This window comes from Sporobolomyces salmoneus (genome assembly GCF_050403485.1).
Source record: "Sporobolomyces salmoneus JCM6883 DNA, S_salmoneus_JCM6883_v1_ctg18, whole genome shotgun sequence".
Lineage (NCBI taxonomy): Eukaryota > Fungi > Basidiomycota > Microbotryomycetes > Sporidiobolales > Sporidiobolaceae > Sporobolomyces > Sporobolomyces salmoneus.
In genome coordinates, this window is record NW_027481145.1 from 85,667 (window position 1) to 101,158 (window position 15,492).

At 51.6% G+C, this 15,492-nt stretch overlaps 4 protein-coding genes across 4 annotated transcripts; 2 read left to right on the plus strand and 2 right to left on the minus strand.

Moving 5' to 3' along the window:
- Nucleotides 1-60: 60 nt before the first annotated feature.
- GCN2 (serine/threonine-protein kinase GCN2) lies at nucleotides 61-6,504 on the plus strand (the record flags this gene model as incomplete). The annotated part of the gene is made up of 23 exons (XM_076631569.1): nucleotides 61-109; nucleotides 185-234; nucleotides 319-407; nucleotides 480-564; nucleotides 634-801; nucleotides 865-1,141; nucleotides 1,204-1,819; nucleotides 1,880-2,527; nucleotides 2,592-3,099; nucleotides 3,159-3,236; nucleotides 3,301-3,341; nucleotides 3,405-3,565; nucleotides 3,625-3,717; nucleotides 3,776-3,843; nucleotides 3,900-4,101; nucleotides 4,164-4,273; nucleotides 4,339-4,537; nucleotides 4,599-5,009; nucleotides 5,077-5,588; nucleotides 5,644-5,815; nucleotides 5,874-6,143; nucleotides 6,201-6,264; nucleotides 6,324-6,504. 23 exons carry the CDS (start codon nucleotides 61-63, stop codon nucleotides 6,502-6,504), a joined length of 5,052 nt encoding a protein of 1,683 aa, XP_076488386.1.
- A 2,424-nt stretch (nucleotides 6,505-8,928) lies between these two features.
- Nucleotides 8,929-10,330, plus strand: JCM6883_005011 (uncharacterized protein; the record flags this gene model as incomplete). Its single annotated transcript, XM_076631570.1, has 3 exons — nucleotides 8,929-9,384; nucleotides 9,455-9,942; nucleotides 10,015-10,330. The coding sequence occupies 3 exons, from the start codon at nucleotides 8,929-8,931 to the stop codon at nucleotides 10,328-10,330; spliced, it is 1,260 nt and encodes a 419-aa protein (XP_076488387.1).
- A 392-nt stretch (nucleotides 10,331-10,722) lies between these two features.
- Nucleotides 10,723-13,678, minus strand: JCM6883_005012 (tetratricopeptide repeat protein; the record flags this gene model as incomplete). The annotated part of the gene is made up of 6 exons (XM_076631571.1): nucleotides 10,723-11,442; nucleotides 11,506-11,678; nucleotides 11,745-11,883; nucleotides 11,951-12,164; nucleotides 12,228-12,373; nucleotides 12,443-13,678. 6 exons carry the CDS (start codon nucleotides 13,676-13,678, stop codon nucleotides 10,723-10,725), a joined length of 2,628 nt encoding a protein of 875 aa, XP_076488388.1.
- Nucleotides 13,679-14,075: 397 nt separating this feature from the next.
- JCM6883_005013 (uncharacterized protein) lies at nucleotides 14,076-14,986 on the minus strand (the record flags this gene model as incomplete). The annotated part of the gene is made up of 2 exons (XM_076631572.1): nucleotides 14,076-14,398; nucleotides 14,482-14,986. The coding sequence occupies 2 exons, from the start codon at nucleotides 14,984-14,986 to the stop codon at nucleotides 14,076-14,078; spliced, it is 828 nt and encodes a 275-aa protein (XP_076488389.1).
- Nucleotides 14,987-15,492: the final 506 nt, after the last annotated feature.

The following is a 15,492-nucleotide window of genomic DNA, read 5'->3' on the forward strand; positions in this document are numbered from 1 at the left end:
TCATTCATCATCGATTCTCGCTCCTCAACTCCTCGACTACTGACTCAAGCTACCTGAAGGATGGAGGACTTCTCCGAATTACAAGATGGTGAACTAGAGGTACTACAATGTAAGCCTCAGCTCGACGTCTGTTCATTCCCGAGCTCTTTTGTTCGTTGACAATCTCCTCGCTTCGAATTCGTAGCTATCTTCATGGATGACTTCGAAAAGGTCGCTAGTAAGACTGCATGGAAGGTAACTAGCTTTTCTGCTTGACTCTGCTGTCAACCTACTCGATGACTGACAATCTGAGTGCGGGTCGTTGCTTCCACGAATCAGGCTGTAACGGCAGTACACGAGTTCAGGATCTGTGTGAGACCAGTCGAAGAAGATTTAAAGGAGAAAGTGAAAGTCTGGGTCAGATTCAAGTGAGTCAATCTCGAGGCTTTCGACTCGAAAAAGTCCCGCTGACTCTGGAAGAATCGACTGCGAGTCAATAGGTTACCCCAGAAGTATCCGAAAGTACCTCCGACGATGACGTTTGAAGACTCGCAAGGTCTAGCGTCAACCCACTTGTCTGAACTCGTGAGTTTTACCTTTTCGTAAACTGTTCCGTGCTTTTCAAAGCTGACACTTCTCCCTGCGTTCTTGCAGGCTACGGTCCTTCATCAACATGCTACCTCGTTACTCGGAACTGAGATGATCTACGAGCTCTGTACTCAGGCCGCAACATTCATTACCGACCGACACTTGGACTCAGCTCGAGGGAAACAAGCTAGTTTCCAAGATCAACGCAGAAAACGTGAAGAGGAACAAACAAAGGTCGGCCCTGGCGTATCTAGTGACTTACTGTAGGAAGGAGAGCTGACGGTGTTTCTTGACTAGGCTGCGGAAGAAGCGAAGTTGAAAGCGAAAGAACGAGAAGAACAACAGGAAGCGGAAGAAGCGGCTCGATTATCACAGCTCATCTCGGAAGATGTTCGAAAGAAGGAAGAACTGCGGATAGAGCGGGAGAGGAGGGAAAGGGAATTAGATCACGCCGCGAGTGTCGCGCTCGAATTGGAACCGGGTGGAGACAGGAGATGCGTTGTGAAAGTTCGACAAGTGACGGGTGGGAGCAAGGAAGATGCCACGGTTAAGTTCGGATTGATTGCTGATGGAGGTGAGTCCGACTGGACGCTCCGACGTCTTCGTTCGAGTCTAATCTTTCTTGCTACTTCTCAGATTGGCTCAGTCTAACGGTCTCGGCTCAAGTCGACATGGCGAATCAACCACCTCGACCTGCGACTGCGTATATCTACGAACTTCTCGCACCTTACTTCCTTACGTCTCAAGGTCGACGAAAAGTCGGAAAATTGGAAGTCGACCTCGAACGGACAAACTCGATTCAGCATCCCAACGTCCTCACTCCTCTCGGCTTCCGACTCGTACCTCATACTCCTGGCTTCTTTCCGACGAATCCCCACTCGAAACCCGTTAGTCGTTCCGGCGAAGGATGGTCGCTCATCGTTCTTTCGTCTCTCGTCCTCTCGTCGCACACCCAATCTCTCGAAGACCTCCTTTCGGCAGTCGGCGACCTCCGAGTCGATCGAGCGATCCGCTACTTCTCTCACCTCGTCTCGGCCGTCGAATGTTTACACTCGAACCACGTCGTTCACCGTGCGATTCGACCGAAAGTTGTGTTCATCACAAGCGAGAAGGCCCGAGCGAAGGAAACTGGAGATGGAGCTTCGGGAGGTGTGAGACTTGGAGGAGCTGGATGGTACAGAAGGTTGATCGACTTGAACAAAGCTGAACCATGGCTGATACAACCTAGCGATGAAGATCCTCCCGATTCTTGGTTCGTTCAATCCCTCGTCCCTGTATAAGACTTCTCCTGATGTTCTGTCTCTATCATCAGGACTTGTCCTGAGGCTATCACGGCTCCGTTCGACTACGACAAAGCTCGCGACATGTACGATCTAGGACTCGTGTTCGCTCAAATGGTATTTGGTCTCGACGTCGTTCATCGATACTCGTCCCCGGCCGACCTCGTTCGATCTATCCCTCGCAACTATCCTCCACTCGTTCGCAAGATCCTCGTCGACCTTTTGCTCGCGGAACCGAAGAAACGACCTCACGCATCTCGACTATCAGCTCAGCTCGCGGAGAACAGCAACAGCGGTACGACGCTTCACCCTCTTCAGCTATCGACTACGCCTCCGAATCCTCTCAACGCCTGGCATCAAACTCGAAATCCTCACGGCGACGGTCTCGCAACTCCCGTTCTTTCTCCCCCTCCTCCGCTCGACAAACACCCTTCTCGACCTCCAGATCAACCCCTTTCTCGAAGTGTCGACGGTCCAAGTGGGTTCTTCTGGCAACCGAAAGTTTCGGGATCTCGATATCGGAGCGAATTCGAAGAGCTCGAATTCCTCGGAAGGGGAGGAGGAGGACAAGTTGTGAAAGCGAGGAATCGACTTGATGGCCATCTTTACGCAGTGAAGAAGATTCGACTGCCGGATGATCGAGCGAGTGAGATCAAGATTTTGCGAGAAGTGACGATTTGGTGAGTTTCCGTTTTTCCGACGCAGAAGTAGAGTTCAATTCGCTAAGAACTCTCGTCTGTTCAGGTCTCGTATGAACCATCCAAATATCGTTCGATATCACACGTCATGGACCGAAGTCGATGAAGCGTTCGGCTCGTTTCCAGAAGGTGAGGGAGCGAGTCAATCGGGAACGGGAACGGGAACAGGCTTCACGAGCGAACTCGGTACCACGGACTCGTCAACGCAAGAATCGGAGGAGACTGAGAGTAGTACGGAACAAGAGTCGGACTCGGACTCTTCGTCGGACAGCGTCGTCGATTTTGATGAAGATTCGTCACCCGGTGCCGAGCTCGACATGGACTTTGGAGATGATCTCGACGACATCGACTTCCTCTCGGTCGGCCATGCTCAATCGAGGAGCGTCTCGTATCCGAGTATTCACTTCGGCAACGAGGACGATCCTTCTCGACCTGGATCTTCGAACGGGACCAGTCCAAAGAATCCTTCAAAGAAGAGCACGAGAGCTTCGACTCCGAATCAACCGGTAGCGACTCCGACACCGCCGAAACAGAGGAGGACTTTATACATTCAAGTGAGTCAAAACTTTCTCCTGCTTAACTGTCCAAGCTAAAGTAGCGACGATTTCCGCAGATGGAATACGTCGAAAAGCTCACATTACGCGAAGCGATCGAAGACGGTATCACTGAGGTTGACTCGTGGAGACTACTCGTGAGCTCTCCTTCTCCTTCTGACCCGCGTCCCGCGCTCTTTGTTGACGACTTCTCGAGTGTAGTTTCAAATCCTGTCTGCCATGCTGCATTTCACATCACTCAAGTCAGTCGCTGATGTCTATTTCTCTAACCAGCGCTGATGCTGACTCTTTCTTCCCGCTTGCAGCATTATCCATAGAGATTTGAAACCGTCGAACATTTTCATCGACGTCAAAGGAGATGTACGAATCGGAGATTTCGGACTAGCGGTCAATCAAGGAGGCGGAGATCAAACAGATGGGCTACTCAGTGTCGAAACCTCGCAAGATGAGAGCGATCTCACTTCGGGTAAGCTCACCTCGCGGAAATCTCACAGAGATCTGCCTTGACTCAGCTCCTTGCTTCAGGTGTCGGCACTTCACTCTACATCGCTCCTGAGACTCTCACTCCAAGCCGGCAAGATCGGGGAGTAAAGAGAGCACCCTCGAACAAGATCGATAGTGAGTTGCCCATTCTCTTTCACCTTTCTCCCTAGCTCACCTGTTCGCTCGCATCCAGTGTACTCGCTAGGAATCGTCTTCTTCGAGATGTGGCACAAGTTCTCGACTGGCATGGAACGGATTCAGGTGAGTTACGAATTCCTGATTCGAATGAGTTCTCGTCGCTCAAAGCTTTCTTGCAGGTTCTTCACGACCTTCGTCGTCCCGAGATCAAGTTCCCTTCGTCATGGGATGCTGTCAAATTAGCTCGGCACACAAAGATCGTTCAAGCTTGTCTAACGCACGATCCAGAAGTGCGACCCTCGCCGAAAGATCTCCTCGCTTCTGATCTCCTTCCACCGAGAGTAGGAGACGACTCGATACAGGAAACGATTCGTCTACTCTGTGAGTCATTTTGCATTCCACTTGAGTCATGCGCTTCTCTGACGTTGTCTCTCGCCGCTCAGCTCATTCGGGAACGACGCACGCTCAATCGCTCATTACGGCACTCTTCAATCAGTCTGACGAAGATCGATTGCGAAAAGACTTCTCTTACGACTTTTACGACGGCGAAGGAGTACGGTTGATCCTCTTTTAGCGTCGTCATCATTCTGAAGCTGATCAAGTTCTCTTCTGTAACAGGCCAAAGTCGACAACGACCCCTACCTCCAACTTGTACACGACAAACTCAGTCACATCTTCCGTCAAAAGGGAGCGATCAGGATGGACAGTCCTCTGCTCATGCCAACTTCGCAAGTCTACGCTTCTCGCAAACCAGTTCGACTCCTAGATTCGGACGGAACGATCGTCTGTCTACCCTTCCATCTCAACATAACATTCTGTGAGTAAACACATCTCTCGCGAGTCTCGATCGGAGGACTGACGTCTCTCGACGAAAATAGGTCGAATGGTCGCTCGAGATTCGACCTTCATTCGTCTCAAACGGTGGACGATCGCTCCAGTCTATCGAACCTCGGCCGCCGGTGGTCAACCTCGTGCGATCCTCAATGCCGCATTCGATATCGTTTCCGACGTCGCGATGCCAGCGATGGAAGCTGAATGCATATTCGTCCTCGAGGAAATCCTCTCCGCGTTCCCCTTCTCTGGTCAAATCTGGCACGTTCTCAATCACAGCAAGATTCTCGACGCTCTCCTCGACGTCTTCCCCGTCAAGCAGCGCACTCAAGTCGCCGAACTTCTCGTTCAACACAGTCGCTCTCAAAGAACGTGGACGAAGACTTCGACTGAACTCCTCAAGTTACCCGGGGTCACGAAAGCGATGTGTGATATCCTTCGCGCTGTCGACGTCTCTGGTCAGTTCAGCCCGCTCTAGAATCTCCAAAAGATCGAAAGATTGAACTTCTTTCCGAACCTCGATAGGTGATCTCGCGAAAGTCCGTTCCCTCGTTCTCTCTTCGACCTCTCGACTCAAGCACGTCGCAAAGGAAGGATTCGAAGAACTCTCGGATATCATCACTCTGTGTCATCAACTCGGGATCAAGAACATCAAGGTTTCGCCTCTCCTCGCCTCAAACTACGATTTCCACAAGGACGGATCAATCTTCGAATCTCACGTCTTGCGAGGGAAGACAAGAGATGTGATTGCCGCGGGAGGACGCTTCGACGAAGTCGTTTCTCGATTGGCGGCTCCCGAAGTTCGTTTCTCGGGTCGATGCCCTCACGTCGTCGGATTCAGTCTGTCAGTCGCGAAGCTCTCGGCGGCTGCAGCGGACGCTCACCAAGTCTCGTTGAAACGCAATCCGAAGGAGTCGTTCGGTCCTTTCGCGATTCGTCGAGCCGACGTCTACGTTGTTTCATTCGTGCCAGGTCTGATTGATCTCCGACTCGAGATCGTCAAGGAACTATGGGTGGCTGGTATCAAGGCAGACTTGGTGCGTTTTAGCTTCTCTCCTGATTCGTGCTCTGACTGATTCTCGCTTCTGACAGATGTACGATACGAACGTCTTCAACGTCGCTCCCGAACAACTCATGGTCGCAGCTCGACGAGAAGGTATCCTCTGGCTCGTCATCGTCAAACCTGGAGCTGGACGTCTCCCTGGTGAAGACGTAGAGAAGTCGATCAAAGTCAAGTCGGTTTTGCGTGGCTACGAAGTCGAAGGTGAGTCCCTCTCGTCTCTCGTCGTAATCTCCAATCTCTAAACATTTTCGCTACGCAGTTCCCCGAGCTGAGCTCGATACCTGGCTCATCCAATCGATGCGTGAACAATCCGCCGTTGATGAAGCTGTTGGAGGTGGATTCAACGATTCCGCGACCGAACCTTCAACTGCTCTCCCTGAACCTCCTCGACCAAATCAAGACTTCTTCCCGATTCTCCCCGACGAGGACGTCCGACAGAAAGGTCGTCACAACAAGAGATCGATGATTGCTCATCGAGCACAGAAGAATCTGGAACAAGCGACGAAAGCCGCAGCGAAAGCTCCCGTTTGTAAGTTGTTGTCGACTCCTCTACTCGATCTATCTTCACTGACGTTGGCGCTCTCAGTCGCGATTGACATTGATGGTCCAGCATTCGAGAAACTCGCGAACTCTCCCACTTGGGTCACTAGGTGCGCTCGTTTTCTTTCCGCTCGACGCTTTCGAGCCTAACTCTCGTCTGTTGATGCAGCGACGAAGCGTTCAAGCAAGTCCTCCATACCGCACCTCACGGCAAACGAGACTACTACCTCAATATCCGCCAAGCCATTCAAAATAAACGCAACCGCACAAATCCTCCGATCGATCGGTTCTGGCTCTACTCGTTACGAGACGACCGTTCAGTGCTTATGTCGTTCTTTGAGAACGTCTGAGAGACTCCTCATATCCCTTTCTATTCGCTCCTCGGTCCCCCTGTTGTTCGCAAAACGCTTCGCCTGTAGGATATTCCGCTCTCATTATTCTCTGTAACGAGACATCGCGGGTTCCCTCTCAGATCTCCTCAACACACACAGGAAAGAACAAACGAACTGAGCTTTGTTGCTTCTCCGGTCGTTGCCGTGGAGGGACTTTGCTCAATCAATGATGGGGTCCTTGCACACAAAGGCAGCTTCACGATCCTCCATCGCTCTTTCCTTTCTCTTAACCCTTCCTCAAGAGCTCCGATGCCCCCTCCAACCCGAGGTCCAGGCGCGCCAAAACTCAGTTCGTTTCACCAGTACTTAGAGGCATGTGAGTTTTTTTTTCTGACTCTGGCTCCTCACGAAACGAGGCTAAAGTTTCCCGTACACAGTTGACCATAGTGAGTTTGAGCTTCGCTTATTCGTCTCGTTAACCCTTGCTGAGCAGATATCCCCTATAGTTATACTGAAGCAACAGGAAGCTATGAATGCGAAGGTAACGTTGGGACCGAGAACGATGTCGGTCGAAGACGCATTGAAGGATTTTGACGAATCAGTCGCGAAACGTCTGAGGAACTGTCAGCCATCCTGTTTCCTTCATCTTACGCTTCCTCTCGTTGTGACTGACCTTGTTAGGAGAGGACAGGGCCCTCGTATACACCTGCTGAACGTCAAACCGCCCTCCGAGATTCTCTAGATCAATGGAAAACTTTGAGAGCGCACAAATCAGTGAAACTTGCGATCGTCGCTAAGTTGCTGACGTGGAAAGCTGTGAGTCTTCGCACTCTCGAAGACCTTTCTCAAAAAGCTGATTATGCCTGCCTGCACTATCGCGCTGCTGTACTCCGGTGCACATTAGTCTGCGATCCACCTGAGCGGTAGTACGATGACAAACTTCCAGGCAGCGGGTGACCTGGGTGCGACTGCAGTTCCCTACTTCCACCTGTCGCGAAAACTGAAATCTCGTCTTTCTCTTTGCGCTCAGTCGCGTCTGGAAAGCCTTCCCCCCTCTCTACCTCCGCGTCATCGTAGCAAATCTACTGACGCTTGCTAGTTATACTTGGCAACAGTTTGTGCAAGGTTCTTGATAAACACGGAGAAGTACGAGTTTTCCGAGGAAAGCTACAATCACACCGATAAGCAAGACTTGTTCAAGTGCTGTAAGCCTCTCTTTTTCTCATTTGATCAACAGAGACGCCAATCTTGGAGGTGATGCCCCTCCGTACGGCTTCCGTCGGCGTTCCGGAACCCTTTCCTCACCCTGACGTTCTAGCCTTTGCTGACCTTTGACGTTGGCGCTTCCTCACAGACGAGGCCTTCTACGAGAAAGTCCCTCCCGCTGAGCCGTTGTTGGGGATAGATGCGCGAACTCAACTCTTGAGCTTGGCCCTCCAAAACACTTTTTTGCCCGTCTGGAAACACCTCGAAAGCCTCGTAAGTCACCTCTCTTCCCGTTACAGGCGCTAGTTGGTCTCATCAGCTTTCTCCGCCTCCTCCTTGCAGGCAAAACAATGGCTCGAACCTGAAAACGAACGCAGCGACCACGAACGACTCTCGATTTGCTTCAAGTATAAGGGGAAACACTCTGGGGCACTACGCGAGGTCGCAACCAAGTACGGTCGTGTGTTAGGCTTCCGACAAGACGTCAACGAGCCCCCTTCGTCTCACAGTCTCTCTCATGACTCTCTCAACCGCTTCTTCCCCCAGAGTCGTTTGTCCCAACTCTCTTGAAGCTCCCTCGCCTTCCACCTTTTTGCAGATTTCTTTTCCCGTTATCTTCCTTTCAACCTTGAACTGAGTCTCGCTTTTCCCAATCTCTTCTCTACCTTCTGCAATCTCCTTGTTCAAAACCTGCTTGCTTCCCCAATCGTGAGCGAGAAGTTCATGTAAGACTCGTTCTTACAGACGAACTCGACGAGGGTAAAGCTCGAAGTCCGCCTTAACAACGACAAAAGCGAAAAGCTTAGCATTGCAGCTACTTGCGTTGACTGCCTGCTGCTACTACAAGCTATTGCGAATGATCTGAGAGCTTGTCGCTTGCGAAAGAGGACCTAGGGAGAGACCGGCATCGAAAGCTTCCTCCGCCTAGAGCTGCGTGCGGAAACTCGCCTTCGCCCTATAGGAGCTTGTTCCCCCTCCTCGCGTTCCCGTCCTGGTATACTGTCGTCTGATGCTGCCTTGTCGTGGTTGATAACGAAAAGTTGGTTGATTTGGAGAGAAAGCAAGGGGCAGCGTTTCGAGGCCCGCTTTCGCTCGCAGAACCGTTCCAAGGCATACATCGGTAGAATAGCTGGGCAGAGAGGCAGTCGAGGTTTCGGAGAGATGAGAAAGATGAAATCGAAAAAAGTTTCTCTTCTCTCCTTCACTTTCAACTCAGATACCGACGCGCAAACACAAATGCCTCTATTCAAGCAAGTGACAGCACAGCAAAAGCGCTCAAAACGCAAGGCAGAAGCGCTCTTATCCGATGAAGAAAATTCGAGTTCAGATGAAGAACAACTCGACGCCGGCAGCGACAGTGAAGCAGGAAGTGGGAGTGACGAGAGTGACAGTGAACTAGATGGTGAAGATGAGGAGCTAGTTGGAGCATCAGATGAGGAGGAAGAGGGAGAGCCGGAAGTGTTGGATGAGGATGAACCGAGACCTCCTCCTGTGGGATTCCCTACCGCGAAGGAAGCACTTGAAAACACTGTAGCTTCGACGGCGGCTCTCATCGCAGAGATGGACGCGGAGAAGGGAGAGGGAGAAAAGGAAAACGCCGAAGACGATGAAGAAGCTCCTCTCGTGTGTGTCGTGTGCCCGAACAAGATCCTCAAACCTGGAAAGATGGTAGAAGTACATTTGGCGTCGAAGGTGAGTTTCACCCCCTACACTCTGCGACGCTTCGGCCATGAAGCTGAAGTTTCGTTTTTCTACTCCCCAGGACCACAAACGTCGATTCAACCGCTACAAAACTCACGTCGAATCTCCCGAGTTTGTTGCCGATCACCTCGACGCCGACGCTCGATGGGTGGCTTCCCAACTCGACAAAGCCGTTCTCGCTCGACTTTCAGCTCAAACCCACCTCGGAGGAAAGAAAGCCGCTGCGATCGCCGCTTCCGCTCCTGCTCCCTCTACCTCTACCTCTGCCCCTCCCGCTCCTCTTCTCGATGTTGCCTCCGCTTCTACCTCCTCCCCGGCAAAGAAAGAAAACGCTCCCACGACGAAATCCGATCCTTCCTCCTCTTCTTTGAATCCTACGAAGCAACAACTCGCGGCAGAAGCAGAAGCAGCTGGAATGTCGGTCAGAGAGTTGACGAGACGGAAATGGAAGGCGGAGAAGAAGGAACGAGCGAAGAAACGAAAAGTTGCGAAGAAAGAGAAATTCGAGGAAAGGAAACGAGCGAAACTTGAAAAGGGAGAGAAACCAGAGTCAGTCCTGCTTTCTTCCAAGCCTGCACGCTTGAAGATGCGAGCAGTAACTGACGTGTTCAATTCGAATAGACCTTTCATCACGAGCAAACCTCGATTCGTTGAAAAGATCAAGCCTACGGCAGAAGAGATCGAGATTCGACAGAAATGGAAAGCAGAACGCAACGAAGCGAAAGCGAAAGGTTTACCTCCTCCGAAGAAACCGGTCCTCGCTTACGAGCTGGGAGGCAAAGTACCGGTAGAGAAGAAACCGGCACCGAAAAAGGAGAAGGGAAAGGCAAAGGGAAAGGGTGTGAAGGTGGACAAGACGAACAAGAAGAAGAAGAGAAAGTCGGTGACGAAGGGTGAAGCAGATGAGGGAGAGAAAGAGTTGCTACCTGAAGTGTAAAACTCGGCAGTCTTCTCGACGACTTTTTCTTCACTGTTCCACTTGATGGGCGTACCTCCCTCGCGCAGAGTAGAGCGCGCGTGAATACTGCTGAGCGTTTGTACTCTGTGCAGGATACGTTCGACCAAATAGCGGAATTAGCTCTCTCGGAAACCGCGAGCAGAGAAATCAAGCTAGTGAGATGCAAACTGAGTGATTGAGTATGTACGTACGGTGGGTAACGAGTGTGAAAGGAAGAGAGCGACAATGCTTAAGGGAGAGAGAGAGCGTAACTAGAGGATAAGAGAAACAAGGGAAGAGAAGACAGAAAACCTGTAGATCTATATTTACTCGAAAGAACGTATGGAAAGTGTCCGTTAGAAAAGAGAGTAGAAGGGCAAGATATGTCTGTTCTACATGATGATACAATCTTTATCCTCAGCTCCACCTTTCTGTCGTCTCTGGAGAACATGTTCCCTCTCTGCTTTCTTCGCTCCAGGTTCTCGAGCGCCTTCGGGAACGTTAACTCCGTTCACCTGTTGACGTAGAGGCATCCGGACTTGATCAGGTCGAACTGGGGAAAAGTTTCGTTGATCAGGTTGTCCTTGCGGTTGAGGGTATTGAGGTCTCGCTCCAACTGTCGCTGCTTGACCATACGGGAGAGGGCTGAAATCGTTCGGAGCTTGATCTTGAGCGTAGTATTGACGAGCTTCGAAAGGTGCAGGTTGAGAGTTGCTTCGTTGACGAGTGAATCCAGGTCGAGAAGAATCTTGGGGTTGTTCTCGACCTTTCCCTTTGTTGTCTTTCGCGACGGGACGAGGAAGTCGACCAGTAGATTCGCTACGAGGTTGTTGACTTCGAGGAGATTGAGGTTGAGGTTGAGGGGGAAGAGGTTGCGATTTGTTCTTTGTAAGAAGTTTGCTCGAAGTCGAACGATCCTTGCTCGGGAGGGACGGGTAGTTATTCGACGAGAGAGCGTTTGAGGAGGGAGTGTGGCGGAGAGCAGGAGCAGGAGCCGGTACGGGTTGACCGGCTGCTCGAAGTCGATCCAAAGCTCGCTTGTCGCCATGACTCGCGGCCTTTCTGAACCAATCCAATGCTTCACCCGAGTCGGGATACGTCCCGATACCGCTCTGTACTCCGGAAACCGAGTCAGGTGAGCTTGATCCAGAAAGAGCGAAAGAAGAAAAACAAACCTCGGTAAAGTAGCCGCAAGCATACTGAGCTTTCGGGAATCCCATGTCCGCCGATCTCTTCGCCCACAAGTACGCTTCCGTATCCGACTGAGGCAGAATACCGGGAGATCCGACGAGGTACCAAGCCGTTAGAGCGAAGCAAGCTGCCGGGTGATTTTGCTGAGCCGCGATGTCTGCCAAGGTTGTAGGCGTCAGCGCCTTGCGACTCGAGGACGAAACTCCATGAGAGAGGGACATACTGTAATAGTGTATACTGAGAGCAGCATCTTGAGGACAACCCATCTTTCCGTATTCGTAACATTCTCCCAATTTGTAGGCCGAAGGAGCGTACTGAAGTTCCGAAGCTCGAGCGAGTAGCTCAGCTGCATACTCCTCATCCTGAAAGCAACGGTTTAGCGAAACTTTTCACACGTCGGGAAGGGAAGTCAAGCAACGCGAAACTTACCTGGAAGATAACATTATCGATTCCCTTTTCGTGCAAGATCGCCAACTCGTGCAAACTCTGGGGCTGAGGAGGGTCGACTTGGTCCGCCAGTTCCGCCGCTCGTTTCAACCATTGTACTCCATCTTTCGGTCGTTTCGTCAACCCGAGTTCTCCGTTGATTTCGGCGAGTCCGAGTCGATGCATCGAACCGGGGTGCGATAGAACAGCAGCTCGTCTGTCAGCGCACGCAAATCGTCTCAGTAAAGTGATCTCCTACTGAAGCTAGCATGAAACTGACCGGTACAGAGAAACGGCTTTGTTGAGATCTTTCCGACATCCCCAGCCGTGTTCGAGGCATTGAGCGGCTCGGAACGAAGCATCGGCATGTCCATGTTTGCCCGCAAGCATGAACAGAGGGAAAGCTTTATCGTAATCTCGTTTACCCTGCACAAACAGAATCGAAATCGAATCAGTTCAAGGTCAACACCTCGACGAGAAACGATGAGGATTCACCTTGAGAGTACCGACTCCTTGAGTATAACAATCAGCCAAGAAGTATTGACTCTTGACGTGACCTCTCTGAGCGAGTTTGTTGAGTAAAGTGATACTTTCCGTCACGAGAGCTTTTTGTTTCCTCTTCGATTCCTTCTGACTCTCCGTCAATCCCAAGTCCTCATCACTTCCCGTTACGTTCCCCGTTCCATTCCCACTTCCGCTCGCGAGCTTTTCCATCGCTGCAGCTTGTTCCAATTCCGCGACGACTTCCATCACGAATGCGCAAAACTCGAACTGAACGTGAGGGTCGTTCGTCTTTTTCGCGTTTTGTCGATACAGTTCGAGAGTCTTTTCGTGCGAGAGGAGGGAAGCCATCGCTCCCGGTTGGAGGTGAGATTGATCGAGGAGCGGAGCCGGTGCGGGATAACCTTCTCCTCCTCCTCCTCCACCTCCTGCCGCGTTGTTGAAGTTGCTCGTCGAACCAGAGATACCGTACAGTGATGCGGCTCGACTACTCGCGTAAGGTGCTTGAGAGTATCGAGGTCGGTTCGGAAGTTCATGAGAAGAGTAAGAACCCGATCCGGAAGAACTGTGAGTTTGAGGTCGAGTGGTCGAAGAAGACTGGGGTTGTCGAGGAGGGGAAGGATCGGTACGACTAGGGGTCGAGGTACCAGTCGCGGAAGGGGAAGGTTGAACGACGACGTGAGATTCGAGTCCGTAAAACGAAGAACGTCGTTGATCGAAAGGAACCGCTTCCTCTTCTCTCCGTTGTCCCGGTACTGCCGCTGCTGTCTGCGAACCATCTAGTCTTCCCTGTAGTCTGTCATCTCCCTCCTCCGCTGTCTGTCCCTCTCTCCCTTGCCAAGTATTATTCCCTTCTCCTCCTTGCTGCCATTCCCCACTCGGTCTACTTGCGTCGTACTCCGTAGTCGCATCGATCCCGTAAAAGCTCGAAGGTCTACTCTGAGACGGTGTTCTCGCTGTCGAACGTGAGGCAGCAGCAGAGGGTTTTGGTCTTGGTCGATTGATTACGCTCCGTCGGTCCTCTTCCCGCGAATCGACGATCGGTTCTTGTTCGTGATCCCTCAAAGGTGCGGTCGTAGTAGAGTAGAATTCGACTGGACGAGAGGTTGATGCCGAATCGAGATGATGAGTGACCGCCGAAGGACCGAGATGAGGGAGTCCTTCGTTACTACTGCTGGACGCGACTGGCCCGTGGTCGAGACGGGGTAACGGTTTCATCGTGCTCGCCATCGGTTGGGAAGCGAGGTACGGGGAGATGAAAGAGAAGTTCTCGCTGCGTCGGGGTTGAGAACCGAATTTGTTTCGTTGCTCTCGCGAATGACTGGGATACTGTATTGTAAGCTCTGAAGCTCGCCTAAGAGCCGGCAGAAAAATTAGAGCAGAAATCCTCGCCCTTCGAAAATCGAAAACCGAAAATCGAAAATCGCGATTCGTGCTGCCACACTGGCTGCCACAGATAGCTCAGAGTCAGAGGCAGTCGTGGAACACACTCACACGAGTCAGTGATAAGAGCTGTCTTCAAGGCGCACTCCAGACCAGTGTGCGAGGTTTGAAAACGCCAGCGTCTTCAATTTTCGTTTTCTATCTGTCAAATTCCTCTACATACCTGCACTCGTCGCTCTTCCATTCATTCATTCTCTTCAACCTGTCTATCGACGTCCTTAACCCTCGGAAGATCCTTCGACAACTTCGTCCCAACGCTCTCACAAACCATTTCAATCCCCTGCTGAACCGCTTCGACCTCTTCTCTCGTCCAACCTCGTCGGAGCGCTCCTCTGAGATGCCAGTGAATCTCTCGTGGGGTTGATTGCGGGATCAGACAGGAGAGAGTGAGGAGGGAGAGGAGACGTGGGTCGGAGGAGAATGGGTCGGGAGATGGAGAGGAGGGAGAGGAAGATGAGGGGTAAGGAGTAAGAAAGGTTCCGTAGGTGATGTGTTCTGAGAAGCAGCCTAGAAAACGGCAAGATTTCGGGAGAAGATTCGGTGAGGTTCAGGTTGCATGAAAATTGGACGAGACGGGATTTGCGACTCACGAACATCCTCTAGACCTCCCGCTCTGAGCTTGTCAAAGATCTCATCGATGTTCCCTTTGTACACCGTCCCCAAACCTGACCTTCCCGCTTCTTTCCGGCTCCCATGAGTCGTCGAACCACAGTCGAGCTTTTCCCTCACGAATCCCATACTCCTGTCTTTTTCCTCGACGAGCTCGGTGAATTCGAGCATGATCTCTATAGCTCTCGGTACACCTATGAGGATAGCTGACTTGACGAGAGATTCCTTGATGAGACGGGAAACGAATCGTCGGGGATGTAACTTCCCGTCTTCTAACGGGTTGAGGGGCTCAGGTGGAACCGGTGAAGGCGTTGGAGGTAGATGTTTGTAGGCGAGCGATAAACAAGCAGGGAGGAAGGTTGAACCATGGCCCAGGGTAGTCGAGGCGAGAAGTGGAAGTAAATAGTGAGTCGGCTTGGGTACGGTCGGAGGTAGGGACTGGCTTAGCCTGTGCAGAAGTGCTGGGACTGCTTGTCGAGTGATCATTGACTACGTCGGATGAAGGTCGGGGAGAAGTGGAGGGGAGAGAAGTTTGGACTTTCGGAACTTGTTTCCGTTACTCCTTCACACTTCGATACCAGCTGCCGTCCTTCGCAAGGATCGCTTACAGATCACCTAAGAAGATTAGGACGTACTCGACAGGCGAATCAGAGGCGTTAAAGAGGAGGAGTAGCTCTTCATCAACAGTCCATCTCGGCTCAAATTCTACTCACTCATAGTCACTCCTTTGGGTTCGATACGACGCTGGAAAGTCTTGTGGTTGGGTCAGTAAACCCCACCAGGTCAGTCCACGCTTCCTCCGGTCCATCTTGGCGAGTTTTATTTCTGCCCCACGAGATCAAAACATTCGCCGAGCAAACGTGAACGAGGTTCCGGAGAGCTGCGAGCAATCCGTCGAGGGATCTAGTGTGACTGTCGGAAGGCTGACTCCTTTTTGTCCCCCCGAAGCAGCTCTACGACTTGGTCCTCTCGACTTTCCTACTTCCATTCTC